This window comes from Necator americanus, chromosome IV (assembly GCF_031761385.1).
Source record: "Necator americanus strain Aroian chromosome IV, whole genome shotgun sequence".
Taxonomy (NCBI): Eukaryota; Metazoa; Nematoda; class Chromadorea; order Rhabditida; family Ancylostomatidae; genus Necator; species Necator americanus.
In genome coordinates this window covers 36,587,754-36,602,490 of record NC_087374.1, presented here as the reverse complement: position 1 = coordinate 36,602,490, position 14,737 = coordinate 36,587,754, and the positions used below count along the sequence as shown (strand labels likewise).

Below are 14,737 nucleotides of genomic sequence, written 5' to 3'. Positions count from 1 at the left end.
GGTAACTTTTCGGTAGCGCTTTAAAAAATCTTCCCATTGTTTTTGTTCGTATTTCGTCGACATTTCAAGCAGTCGCTTGCGAATCTGTTGATTCTTTATTTGATCGAAAAAACGAGAGTCAATTTCTGTATTAAAAAAAGAAAAAATTCCATTTAAAAGAGTCAATTTTTATATTCACATGCTTTCCGTAACCGCACTGTAGGGCTATGTATATAGATAAGTTATCAAGTGAATTGCTAAACATTCATTTAAAAAAAAAGAAGTTTTGATGGGAAAATATGATTAAAAAGTGATCTGGGAGCACGTGGTAGTGCTCAAATAAACCTCAAACGAAGAATTTGCATGGATTTGCATGAAATTACCTCTGATTTTTGTACGCGAGTTTTTGACGGCGGGGATGAACGAAATGAAAAAAAAAATCAATCAAAAACCTTGTAAGTGAATTTATTGAAAATCGGTGGTATGCTATTAGAGAGAGTGCTAGAAAAGTAGCGAAAACGATACGATAAGAGATGATTTATGACGCTAAGGTCAAAACTCACTTGTGTACGCGCAAGCGGCGTATAAGAAAACTGGTCTGGTCAGCTACGATTAGGGCAACACGTGGCCTTCCCGTTGATGTTTCTCTTTTCTGAACAAAATTTCGGCGATTTTATGTCCGTGTATGTAGAACGAACGAAATTTCCACCACAATATTTATGGAACAACCAATTTATAATCGCATCGCTATAACTGAACGTTTCCACTGTTTCACTTCATAAATCCATGGATAGTGTAGACGACTTTGATAGAAGTGAACTTCCTCACATCTTTCCGAGAATGGACCGAACTATTTTCCGAGATTTTATAAACCTTAAATGGCAGTGAGCCGATTTCGAGATTTTATAAACCTTAAACGGCAGTGAGCCGATCCAAAAACCACCATATTTGATGTATTTTTGTTAACAATACTGTAAATAACTTATTTTCTATCATTTCATCTATTGGTAGTGTTTTTAAAGTACACGGTGCTCTAGATACAATTTTGTTGAAATTATGGATCAGATGAGTAAACAACCAGCTATTATCTATCTTTCCTGCATTAGCTTTATTCCGGAACTTCACACCACCAAACCTCGACGATAAAAGATGTTGTTTTTCAGTAAGGATATCAAAATAAATAAAATGCATCCAATCCACATACACGTAAGTCTGTACTATATTAGAGAATAGGCAAGAAGGAAGAATAAAAAGTAAGGATTATTAGAAAGATGAATTTCTCTACATTTCTCCAAAGTAAAGCTCCTAAATTATCTGAAACATTATGTTTCGTCTTAACGTGAAGTGTTTGGAATGAAAATAACATGATATCCTTTGATCGTGACTTCGATAATTCCATCGTTTCATCCACAACATATTTGTTTTTTTTTTTTTCTAACAAAGTTAAATCTTTAAGAAAAGTGAAATTAAAATTGCTAAAATTGAACCAACCCTAGATTCTAAGCATCTGTTCAAAGCTACTGAAACTCTCCTCATGAAAGGCATACTGCAATGATACCCAGGCTAATGCTGAGCACAATACCTCATACACCTCAATCACATCGATCACATCACATTTTGAAACTGTTTCAGCCTATCCATTGATAAATTTAGGTTGAGATTGCATTAACGAAACATTTTGCATTTTTATTTGCGCCTAAATGGAATGTGATGTCATTAATTTTAATGTAATAGAATATTACGAAGCAAAAATTTCAATAGTTGTTACATATAGTTGTTCACCCAAACTCTGCTCACTGTTTATTTGAAACGTTCTGGATTTGGGAAAAGAATCTCCCTTGAAGGCAGCATACCACGAATCTGAGGTGGTGCGGATTTCAGGTGGAGTATTTGTACACTGGATAGTAGATTAGGAGAGGAGGGTGATTCCGTCCATTTCTTCCTACTTACCGTAAAAAAACGGGCCAAAGGATTCGCGCGCGCACAAGGCTGGCGCGTTCCAATCGAACTCCTTGTGGAAAATAGTGCGCCGGAACGCTCGATGCCGTATTTTTCGGGCCGTTTTCTACGGCAATTAGGAGGAAATGGACGGAATCACCCTTCTCTCAATAATCTACGATCCCGTATACGAATACTCCACCGGAAATCCGTAGCACTCCACATTCGTGGGATGATGCCCTTGCAAATAAATAAATAAATAAATAAATGTATATATAAAACAGATTGTCTTTATTTGCTACAAAAGTTTTCTAGTAGTTATAGGGATTTTGTATACTTTTCTGCCTTGATATAGACTATTTTTATTACTTCCGGATTTTTCTTTCCTTTTTTAAAGTACTTACGTAAGTTTAGTATCTTAAAAAATCTTAATCTTAACTAATCATTCAGTCACATATAGCAGAATATGTGACTGAATCATTAGTTGTTTTAAAATAGGAATAATTCTTTACTGCCAACACTGGAATTTTTATGAATTTTTCCTCTACTCATAACTTTTAACGATAGAACTCATTCATCACTATTCTAGCGTCAATATTTGCGTTTCGTCGGTCGGAACTAAGAAAACATGTAGCAACCACCATGCGAGATCAGATCGTTATCGCTTCGATCATTATCGTTTCGATGCCTACGGTGAAACTTCAATGAGGTAAGAGAAGAATTACACCATGTCGCTTCGTTCCTTTAGGAGATGTTCGAGAGAAGAGTTGGTTCTTATCAGTTCCTCTGTTTTGATAGCGAGTAAATTTTTTCGCTACTGTTTTCGTCGTTAAACGTTATTGACCACGTTACTGATGTGCTCCAGACGGTTTTGTAGATGTACACGATACGATTTTTTGGTTAGTTGAGTATGACATTTTTCGGAAAATTTCGAAGTGAAAGGTATCAATTGATGTATTCCTGGACGATTTGGATTTGTAAGTTTTTTTTTGAGAAAGGAATTCAGTTGAAGTACACCTACTATATCTACATCCTGAAGTAAAAAGCAATCTGTTACAAGCGATGCTTGCACCTATATTTAATTTTTCCTGAAATTCTCGTAAGACAGAGAATCCTTTTCATTTTTTAGACTTATTACGAGCATCTTAGGGTCGTTAACTGTTCTTGTAATTATGTTATTGAGTCTTCACAGTGTTAGGTATAGGAATTGTAGTTTTTGGTAGATACGACTCCACTTATTCAAACGTTATTTATAAACAGTTTAAATGTTGATTATGAACTCATTCATGAGAAGAAATTATCAAACTGGGTACTTTTATTTTATTTAACACTATGTGCGCGACCTTACTTAGCTAAATCGCATAGTTGATTTTGATTCTTATGACTGATCTTGATCTTATGATTCTTTATTGTGTCCAGAATTAACTCACTAACAATCAGGATTAGCTCTTTTTCTGATATCCGCGCTAGTTACATCTCCCACTAACAATCAGAATCTTTTAAACAAGATGATTTCTTGAAATTAAAACTCCATCCTATTTATCTTCGGAACGTTCCTTAATCAATTTTTTTAAGGGTGAAAGCATGTTTCGATCGTTCGTCCGCAACAATTTTCTCTTCCTAGCGATCGGTTTTTCCGTAGCATTCGGAATAGGAATGGGTTTGATTGGGCGATCACTATCGCTTTCCTCGGATACTGTTTCGTTGCTTCAATTCCCTGGTGAAATCTTCATGCGATTGCTGAAACTGATGATTTTACCGTTGGTGGTGGCTTCATTGATCTCCGGTATGTGCACGAAAAAAATTTCTGAATTTGAAAAAATCCTTTCAAACCACTACACCCTATAGTTTCAAAAGTGCATTAAATTCATAAAACATTTCCTCAGTAATTCTTTAGAAGTGCGAAAGTACTACTTAAATACTTACTTACTTACTACTTACTACTTAAATACTTACTCACTTAAATATTGACCAAGCAGGTTGTTTTTTTAATCTTAAGTCTAGGACTGAATTAAGATTGTTAGATTATTTCGGTTATCGTTTTGATGTACCCGCCTTCATCAGAGTGTGGAAACTTAAGGATATTTGTAATGTATTCTCCTAAACAATTCAACACCACACAACTTACTACACAACAAGATAGTAGATTATGAACCAGACCAGAGCATCACAAAACCGTTAACATATCCTTAGTAGTCCTCACCGTTAACTAATTGTTCTAAGTATTTCTATAATGACTTCCAATAAAAGGATAAAGGATAAAGTCACTGGCGTATCAATCCACTTGGGATGCGCCAACGCGTTTTACTAGAATTCGTAATCGTTGAGGTTTTGGAACGCGTGTTGGCCTATACAATGATTTGCGGGGGCCAGCCGATGATCAAGTCAGTGTTTTTATGTTCCCAGACAAGTCTGGTACCAATTTATCGACCCCAGAGGGATGGAAGGCATGGTTTGCACTAGGGCGGTTTCGAACCTCGACCGTGTGGCCACAATGGACCTCTAACCGACTGCGCCACACCCGCCCGTTATCATGACTTCCAATGTGAGGTGTTAAATGCAGCATACCACAAATCTGACGTGGTTAGAGAATCCACGGGTAAAGCTAGAGATGGGGTTGTAGAAAAATCCGGAATGTTGCGGAATCCGACGCAGTTGCGCTAATCTCTCCCCAATCATTGTAAAAAAAAACGGTAAAGGAAAAAGTCGTTTCTCGCGACGATTCCACTTGCAACCTTTTCAACCGCTTGCACGTGGATGCAACGCGATGCACTTTCTGCACACGTCGCATCCACATGCGAGCGGTTGAAAACTAATATCACTTTCTTGACAGCCTTTTTAATTAAAACCACTGAGCAAGCAGCTGAGGGAACAGGAACGTGGAGAGGGTGACATGTTGACAAGGTATCTCGTAGGAATTAAAGCGCTTCCCATGCCGTTTTTTTTCACGACGATTAGGAAGAGCTGAGCGGAGCAACCCCGGATCCCGAGATTTACAACCCGATCCCTAGCTTTTCCCGGGGATTCTCTCACCACGTCAGATTTGAAGTATTCTGCCTTTAAATAAAGCACATCTGGTATTTTGTGTTTCCAGTAAAATAGGAGATGTTGATGTGTTCAGGTGACTTTTCCATAAAGAAAAAAACGACTTTAAATAATTTCAGCCTTAGCTCAAATGGATGTGAAGAAGTCCAGCAAGATGGGCGTCGTGACTTTACTTTACTACCTTACAACTGTATTTCTAGCAACAATAGTAAGTGAGAGCTACTAAGAGTTTTCGTTTTGTTAGCTCTTTGATCGATTTTTGTTTTTTTTTTCTCTACTTTCGCTGCTAGCAAAAAGCCCTCAGTTGCTATTTATCTTTTATCAATTCAGAACTTATACTATTTACTGCATTTTTATCTCCTTTTTCATTTTTTAACAAGATCCTCTTTGAGAATATTTCAGTTGGGCATATTTTTGGTGCTGTTAATACATCCAGGAGATCCACGGTTGAGCTCAGGTCTGGCTATTGCGGAAACTAACAAAATCTCTGCGATGGATACAATTCTTGATTTGATTCGGTGCGTCTTTGATTGATTGTCTTTTATCTTTGATTGTGTTTCTTTTAAAATGATCAAACTCGGTTATTTTTCAAAAATCATACAAAATCTGAGTAGATCATAGAAATTGGGGAATAAAACTTATGAGAGTAAAGAGATGTAGGTGAAGGACGTTTCACAGCCTCCACATCTTCCAAAGACAACGGAGATTTTCATATTGGTGGCTATGAAGTTCTAAATTATTAAAAAAAAACCCGCAGGAGCAATAAATACATTGATTTAATACATCAACCTCATAAGTCTGTGTAGGCCGTGGTCATAGGCGTCTGCGACGTCCATCCTATCCCATTCAAAAAGCATATCTTAAACAAATAGGTCAATCCCGAGCATTTTTCTTCATATGCATTCCGTTTACTGTAAAAAAGAAAAATTAGGTAGTTTTGTTTAGGAATATGTTCCCTGACAATCTTGTCCAAGCGTCATTTGAGAGAACGCAGACGATCTACAGAAAATCTCCCTCTTCAAACGTCAATGGTTCTGTGGAAGAGATTACAAAGGAGGTGGCTGAGCAACGAGGAATGAATATTTTAGGCATGTCATATATGTCCTTTCCTAGGATAAAAAAGTGCAGGATAGACTCAGAAGAGGGAGTTTTTAATTGGAAAAAATACTATTTCTTCCATGGAAAAACCAGCAAAGAAACGGTGAAATAGTTAGAATTAGGAACCGATCACTCTGCCAGAAAACAGGGATTTTTAATTATTTCTCTAAATTTTGAACTGGGCGAAAAATGTTTTCCTTCAGATTTCCAGTATATGTTTCAATATATTGTGTTCTGTTCAGGAATAATTGTATTCTGTATCGGCTTCGGTATCGTAACGTCATACTACGCGGAAAAGGTATCCATAATGGTTAATTTCTTCTTGGCGTTGGACCGAATAATAATGAAATTGATGCTTTCAGTGATGTGGCGAGTTTTGTTGCGAATATTTTTCATAACACAGGCATTAGTCATTATGAAAAAGTATAAAGTCTTGCTGGATGAAATAGTGGAAAAATGCATGAAATATTGAAGGTTTGCACCTATTGGTATAACCAGTTTGATATGTGGAAGCCTATTGGAATTGGACGATATATGGAATGCAGCTAATGCCATGACAAAGTGAGATGAACTAATTTCATTTACTTCCTTGTAGGATACATATTTGTTTGTTTGCTCACGAAATCACATCAGATTAGTGGAATAGCAGATCATTTAAAGGCATCACCCCCCGAATCTGAGGTGGTGCAGATTTCAAGTGGAGTATTCGCATACGGGATGGGAGACTATGGAGAGAGGGGTGATTCCGTCCATTTCTTCCTAATTGCCGTAAAGAACGGCCCGGAAGATGCAGCGCAGCACAAGGCTGGCGCGCTCCAGTCGAACTCCCTGTGGAAAATAGTGCGCCAGAACGCCTAAAGCCGTATTTTCCGGGCCGTTTTTAACAGCAATTAGGAAGAAATGGACGGAATCACCCACCTCTCCATAGTCTCCCATCCCGTATACGAATACTCCACCTAAAATCTGCACCACCTCAGATTCATGGGGTGATGCCTTTGAAAAAAGTCCGTCAGTCTGTCAGTTCCTTAATTTCAACTGTCCATCAGTTCCTTAAGTCACAACAATCACTCAAAATTCTTTGGAGATAATGGGTTGTACACCAAAAAGAAATAAAAAGAACTATCAAAAAGAAGTTCTAGATAGCAAAAAAAAAAGAAAGCAGAGGAACAATGACGTGAGCAAAGCGCCTATTTTTTTCTCCACTGCAAAAAAAAGGAGAATAATAATCCTCCAGGTGCGAATATATGTTAACCTGCACTTAAAGGAACGTACCCATCCTTTTGATTCTCTAGTCTAGATTGACCCTTTAGTTTATCGTGAGAAAATCCTTCACGATATTATGATTTTGATTGTATTGTATTGATTTTGTTTGGCCACGGGAGAAAGTAAAAAGGAAGAAGGAAACAGTAAAAACTTAAAGAATTTTCGATGATTTCGGTCTTAAGAATTCACGTTTGATATCTTAAGTGCTTTTTTAAACACCAAATTTATTGCGGATCTCGTGTTAATCCCGTATTAAGAAGAAGTATTAATCGAAACTACATAATAAAATGCTCATTAATACTAACCCAATAACTCAGCAAAAATTAAAGAAAATGACTGCAACCACTCTATTTTTTATTTTCGTTATTTGCTAAAAAGTTGTACATTTCAATATCATCCATCTCATACAAATACTTTATGCTTTTTTTAGATACATTCTAACAATTCTCATCGGTCTCTTCATTCATTCTTTTATCACTATCCCATCTCTGTATGTGATAATTACTCGCAAAAACCCGTTGAATATTTTTAAGTACATGATGGAAGGAGGAATCGCAGCGTTGGGTACTTCATCGTCGTAAGTCCTCTTTTTTCAAATAATCATCGTATTTAGGAGCTGTTTTTCTTGAAGCGTTCAGGAAATTATCGAGTTTAAATTCACTTTTTAGGGGCGCAGCTCTACCACTTTCCATAAATGGTCTGGAACAGTTAGGTGGTGTAGACGAACGAGTTGTACGTTTTGTCCTACCACTCGGAGCCACTATTAATATGGTAGGGCAATTAATGAATTTTAATTAGGGTATTGGTCATGGTTCATAAAACCATCCTCGCTTACTTCTAGAATTTATCCGTTCAAATTCAGGATGGATGTGCCCTCTACGAAGCAGTAGCAGTAATATTCATCGCTCAAATAAATAGCGTCCATCTGGGATTTGAGCAAATTGTCACTGTCAGGTAACGTTTTTTCGTCCTTTCGTTTTATCAGAAATGAAAAAAGAAAAGAAATTGACTGGGGTGTTACAGTGTGACCGCCACTATCGCATCTCTGGGCCTGAATGCTGTGCCAGCAGGACTGGTATCCATCCTTCTCATACTTAACACAGTAGGATTGCCTGCTACCGAAGTCCCACTACTATTCGCAGTTGATTGGATGCTGTAAGCAAATTTTGTTAATATCTCTTGAATCGAAGAAATTCATTTATCTATCCTTTATTCTGGGGTGGGTGTAGCGCAGTCGGTTAGAGGTTTCGTTGGTGCACGATCGACCGGAGGTTCGAATCCGCCCTAGTGCTCACCAAGCCTTTCATTCCTCCGGGCTCGAGAAATTGGTACCAGCCTTGTCTGGGAGGAGAAAACAACTGACCTGACATATCGGCTAGTCTCCGCGTGTCATTTTATGGATCAGTGACACGTTCGTACGATTCTGAATTGAAGTGAACGTGGTGGCGCGTCCCAAGCGGATTGATTAACGCTATTCACTTTATCCTTTATCTCCTCTTCTTCTCAATTGTTCCATAAATTGTAGCAAGGACTTATTTGATGTTTAATACTCCTAAGAACACTAAGAATTAATTACCTGTGTACTTACAGAGACAGAATAAGGACCTCTCTGAACGTATTTGGGGATGGGTTCGCAGCGAGCGTAGTCGAGACCGTTCTAAAGGTCAGAAGCATTCAAAAAGTTCCTCCATTCGTTACTATTTTCGCAAGGATATAATTCCGATGAACTCATCGTATACAATTTTTAGAAGCAGCTGGATTCAGCGCCTGTGGATGTGCCAGAGAATACACGATCTCATGGAAAATCTGTTTAAGCGGGAATTGTTCTTTGTTTTTTTCTTCATGTTTGTCAAATATTTGCACCACCTAATGAAACTATGGAATTCAATGTTAAAACACTGCAAAATGTTTGTTCTGTTGATACTGAACAATATTTTGAATTTGTGGATCAATGCTAGCAAGTTGGTCAAAACTACATTTCTAATATGTACTACATTATTAACCACAGAAGTGATACTCTAGCATCTGAAATCCTAATTAGGTTTCTGTTCTTCTTCAATTTATTCAACTCCCTGAATTCTTCGAAAGAGAAATCAACAATAATCTGAAATTGGTTACTGTTTAGGAAGACCCTTATTGACTTTGATTTGATCTTTGAAATCTATGGATTTTCAAGAACGAAGATTGATCCTTGGGAAATGTTCTCCAGTCAGATCAAATCCCCTAAACTTTTCTAGAAATCTACGCGCTTTCTGCGATTTCGGTAATCTTTCACATTGAGAGTGAACGCGAAAAGGAGGAATAGTCTAAAAAAAATATTCATTTCCCCCATGATATCACATGGTTTCAATTTGAACCCTGAACCTGGTCGAGGTCCATAAAAGGCATAAACAGACATGCAAAGGGTCTTAAACAAGGACAAGTACAAGGTTTCACAAGAATTAAACAAAAAAAAGTTGTTTTAAAAGATTTTAAAACACAACGCTAATTTAGCGCTAATTCTATTGCCGTTAACAGCTGAAGCACAGCTTAGTGGTAATCTCTAGGATCCTCTATAAGTCGAGTAACCATATGGACTGAGTGTTAGTGGGACGTGATAGTGCTGGGTTGCATTGGCAATGTGGAATATAACCTGAATATTTATGATTTTTCTTCTTTTAACGAAATATTCTGAACGGCCTGCGCATCTGCAGCCAATGGCTCACCTCAACCGAAGGATAAAATGTTGTCATATTCATTTTCTTATAGTAATCACCAGTCATAAAGGTGAGTTTGTAGTTTGTTACGATTAGCGGCACATTCGGCGTCACCCATGGCACACGACCATTTGATGTTGTTGTACTGAAATAGAACCCGAAGATCTGGAAATATCCGGACTTTTGCTGGAATACGACGAATTAAATTCGTTCCATTAATTTTGTAAATTTTGTGAAATTCGCTTAACATGTGCTTATCTTACGTAGCGAACATGTCATAAAAACTAAAAAATAATTGAAATGATTAGTTGAATCGTTTTCGTTCCGAAAGAGGTTCATTCACTTAATCTCAGCCGCTTACTGTAGTGAATTGGTAGCATTTTATTGCGAAAAATACAAGGAACCAGGAAATATTCAAGTTTCGTCGAAAATCTTCAAATCCTCTGTGGATCCTAGACAGATTAATCCTAGATTTTCAGTTTCAAAATTTAAGAAAACCAACTGACGTGCTGCCCACAAGTTTCCAAGCACCATTCTCTTCGACGTACGCGTGGATGTTCACACCTTCAGCCGGGCGTCCAAGCGCAATATCGAGCACATGAGACGAAATTGACGCTGTTGGCGTTTCCATTTCGACGGAAGGAATGAAAAAGAGGAACACGAAGAGCGAGTACATCTCTTCTGCATAAATCAGAATAAATAAGAGCAATATGAATATGATTACACAGATTGATGTGATTGATACATTTTTTAAATAATCTGCAACATTTTAGGTTTAATCTGAGACAATTTACTACAAATTACAATTCTATCATTATCAATAGTAAGCTGAGCTAAAAAAACTTACTAAATTTGCCGCTGCAGGAGGACATTTTCCGGCTAATGAAAATAACAGTAGTAGAAGTTTTGTATGTATTGACTTTAATGCGATGAATAGTTGGATAGGTTGCCTAGGAAACACTTCAAAGGGAAAAAACTTTATTAACGATCTTCTCGGTATGGTATCAGTATGCTCCGTCGTTGTACGTAGTTCTTGGTCTGGATTGGACGAACTGAAAATGAATATTTACGTGTTGTTCTGGAGAATTTGTTCAATAGGAGGGAAATATTTGGAATTTCAGTTAATTCTCAACAGTGGGTTTGTTTGATCAACGTTTTCGAATACGAAGTCTACTTGTGATCACATAGGAAAGCAGAATAAATTTACAGAGAAGTATCGAAGCGATATTACGAGTGGTTTCATAAGGGTTCTATACAGTAAAGCATTTTTAATTACTAAACTTAAAATCAGCTTATTTGTAGTCTTCTACAGTGCATAAAATATAGTATATGGGGGATTGTAGCGCAATGCTGAGAGGATTCGCAGCGCCTGATAGGCTTGAGATCTTTAATCTTGAGATATTTGAGACTTTAAGTCAAACAGTCTTCCGCCCTCAGATAAGTTAAGTTAAGTGAGGCTAAGTTGCTAAAAAAATTCGTTTGGAAGGATCACTGCACTGATTCCTCAGATCGCAGAAAACGACGCAGAAAACGACGCAGAAAACTGTTCTATAGACTGTGAATTAATTTATCCAACTTTAGATTTACACCTGTCCCTATTTAGGAAATTTTAATAAATATTTTTGGACAGAACATATGCACGATTTCAAGTTATTTGACTAGTTAGAAAGTCTTACTTCGAATTTCTTCAGGGACACTGGTAGAAGAATCTTTCTAGTTGAAAACTAAAGACTTTTGTGATTTTTAGCACAATACACTATGTAAAACAGAAAATATTAGCTGAAGTGAACATCAGTGAAAAAAATCCGTGATGTGAAGGAAACTGAACATCTTTTTCTTAGTTGCAACATTTTTTACCAATTAGGCGCTTGGAATTTCAGAACCTCCATCAAAACAACGCAAAATTTTCCCGATCAAATTTTAAAACTGAAAATGAGGATTCAAAATGACAAAAGTCAGTACCAAAGATGGAAAATTATGTGGTGTGCACAACTTTGGCCAAGTATCGCATAAGGAGTGATTACCATAAATCGTGTTTAAGCTCCATACGCACGACATAAACCGGGTTTAAAAAACCGGGTGATTCTTGGAATCAACTGGAAATCGTACTCACTCGAGGAACTTGATGTCCATATCGTAAACGAAGAAATTTGTGGTAGTTGAAGATGAATATGATGAAGAAAAGACAGGCCACAAACGCCAACAACAGCAGACCCATTATCACGCACATTATCGCTTCTTCGTAGTCGTTGGTTTGGTAGTTCTTGGAAGAGTCCAGGATTCGGCCTAACATCGTCCCTTGAAAAATGAAATCATCTGCTAAAAACGAATGAAATCACTAGGAATTTGATGCTAATAGCGACTGCGTTACTATGGAATTGAATCAGGGAGGCTAGGCAATTTTTGTAGACGAAAAAAAAATCCAAATTGACTACGGAACTTACCAAAGGCTAACAAATTCATGAAACATCCAAAAACTAATGCAGTAAAGTTGGGAATCACAAAAACAGGTCGATAGTACTTGAACGACAGCGCAAGTATAAGGATCGAAAACATCCAGTACGTTCCGAAACCAACATACCTGCAACGAAACATGCTTTTTCCTTAAAACGCGGCCTAGTTCAATCAAAAACAATTGTAAAAAATATAAATGAAAAAATAAAATTGATAACAATTGTAAAAATAAAACTATAAATAAAAATCATATCAATCAAATAACAACAATCATAACTAAAGTTGACTTTTCCAGAGATCAAGCTCTTAAATGTCGGCAATTCCAGTTTCTGGATCAATCAGTAAGCGGTGAATTCATGTGTAGCGGCAAGAAAAGGGCTGCGCACATATTAAGAGGTTTACGATTGTTTTTTACTATTAAGATACTAATTTTATTTTTGTTATTTTTTTGACTACTAAGACTAGTATATTATGTTAATATAATGAAAAATCTCCTAAATATGTAGTCCCGCAAGTGATCAGACGAACATTCCCCTTAAACTAATTAATTAGCTGAACCTATGTATGTACTCGGAAATGTATCTGTATATATAGTTTCTTGAAGGGGATGGAAATTCTCTACACGCCGAGATGTAAAAAATTTCTAGGGCTCGCCCCAGTTTGATGTTGATGTTTGACGAGACCAAAACCTGATCCAGATCTTTTTAGGACCTTAGAAATGGGACTCAAAGGCAAATCGACTGACATTCTCATAATCAAAGTTCCGTCCAAATTATCACCGTTGAAGCACTTCAGGCGAATATCAAGTAAAGTAAATAAATTTTGTATAAAATATAAAATATAAATCGAATCGTAAAACTACAGTTAGCATACAAATCTACTAATTACATCTCAGTTTTTAAGTTTTAATTCAAACACGGAAATAACATATCAAAAATAATTATTTAACTATATCACAATTATGAGCGATATTAATGTTAATTGAAATTTTATGTGAACAGGTAATTAAAGCCTTACTACAGAAGCAATTTTGAATGTTAAATTTAGAAAAAAAAGAAAAGAACGAAGTAATAGAGGACATATGATGTACCGTAACCATATACGTTTAATATTAACATATATAACTCTGATATTTATACGATAAATGCTGCACGAAACTGTGACCACATTTCATTACGGTACATTTTTTCGGCTTCAAGTACTTACCATGCCATGACCAATTCGAGAATCGCTTTCGACCATCGACCGGGTGCCGTCTTCAGGGTTTTTCCCTAAAAAAGTTCTCAATGTATCTGAATGAGAAAAACAGTAAACCGGCGGTTACCTCTTTTTCAGCGGCAGCTATCTCGGTAGCATTTAAAGCTCCACGCGGTTCATAACTTTCCCAAACTCGATAACGTGCTAGTACCATACCAGTTGAGGATAAAGTAAGCACAAGAAGAATGAGCTGAAAAATGAAGGGAATCCTTTAAGGATGAGGATCCTTTAAGAAAATCAAAAAACACTATTCACACCTGTAAACTGGTAACCACTCCTGCACCGGTCACTGCATGACAACCACAAAGTCGTTCGCTCATCCTTCTAGAAAAAAATCCTTTAGATGGGATAAAACTTTAATAAATCAAAAAAGGCATAATATCTGGGAAGAAGAGGTGTATCCGAAATATGTGAAGAGTGCCGTCATAGAAACTCTTTTGACCCATGCGGCTCCCTTGGTTACAAACTCGGGCGCTTTCCATTATTTACATCGGTAATTGTGTTTGTGGTGTTCCCGAACCTCAAGCTCTGAAACGATGCTCGGAGATAGCACGGCGACTGTTGTGGAGTGAAATAAACGAAAATGAAAATGAGAACACAACTAATAATCCCTTCCTCAAATTCAATCTTTTACGAAAGTTTGTGTATGACCTGACTTCCAACACACCATTCTATTCTTAATTGCTCACCATTACCTTTAACCTCATTTTTTCATTTCATTAACTGCTTTTCCACCTTTTTCTTCGTCTTTTCATTCTATTCTTTTTCTCTTCTTCCCGATTTTTTCTCCCTCTCTCTCCTCTTCTCTTACGAAAATTTCAAAAACATTTCATCAGTAGGCGTCCCTCATAAGTAAATCATATTCGTACAGATTTCAAGTACTGAAGCTTAGAAAAGTTTAGAGTGGAAATAGACGCATATAAAAAGTAAGAGGGAAATGAAGGTTTTCAACGAAAACGTTTCTCTGGGCGAAAAATCTCCAAAATCCAAAATTTCTCCCCTTTTTT

At 36.9% G+C, this 14,737-nt stretch overlaps 2 protein-coding genes across 5 annotated transcripts; one reads left to right on the top strand and one right to left on the bottom strand.

Annotated features, from left to right (window-relative positions):
* Positions 1–3,501: 3,501 nt before the first annotated feature.
* On the top strand, positions 3,502–9,137 carry RB195_003824 (uncharacterized protein; the record flags this gene model as incomplete). Of its 3 annotated transcripts, XM_064201646.1 has the most annotated exons (14): positions 3,574–3,703; positions 4,246–4,301; positions 4,381–4,462; positions 5,082–5,170; positions 5,365–5,480; positions 5,908–6,050; positions 6,303–6,429; positions 6,535–6,621; positions 7,754–7,900; positions 7,992–8,094; positions 8,186–8,277; positions 8,347–8,478; positions 8,914–8,986; positions 9,072–9,137. In XM_064201646.1, the coding sequence occupies 14 exons, from the start codon at positions 3,574–3,576 to the stop codon at positions 9,135–9,137; spliced, it is 1,443 nt and encodes a 480-aa protein (XP_064057527.1). The 3 variants fall into 3 exon arrangements, with proteins under 3 accessions (XP_064057525.1, XP_064057527.1, XP_064057526.1); XM_064201644.1 differs by lacking the exons at positions 4,246–4,301; positions 4,381–4,462 and having other exon boundaries at positions 3,502–3,703; XM_064201645.1 differs by lacking the exons at positions 4,246–4,301; positions 4,381–4,462.
* A 728-nt stretch (positions 9,138–9,865) lies between these two features.
* Positions 9,866–14,050, bottom strand: RB195_003823 (uncharacterized protein; the record flags this gene model as incomplete). 2 transcript variants are annotated; one of them, XM_064201642.1, is made up of 10 exons in its annotated part: positions 9,866–9,955; positions 10,029–10,184; positions 10,381–10,471; positions 10,526–10,700; positions 10,867–10,969; positions 12,133–12,338; positions 12,464–12,600; positions 13,680–13,744; positions 13,798–13,920; positions 13,988–14,050. In XM_064201642.1, 10 exons carry the CDS (start codon positions 14,048–14,050, stop codon positions 9,866–9,868), a joined length of 1,209 nt encoding a protein of 402 aa, XP_064057523.1. The 2 variants fall into 2 exon arrangements, with proteins under 2 accessions (XP_064057523.1, XP_064057524.1); XM_064201643.1 differs by lacking the exons at positions 10,381–10,471; positions 10,867–10,969 and having other exon boundaries at positions 10,029–10,164; positions 12,234–12,317.
* Between the last annotated feature and the right edge of the window lie 687 nt (positions 14,051–14,737).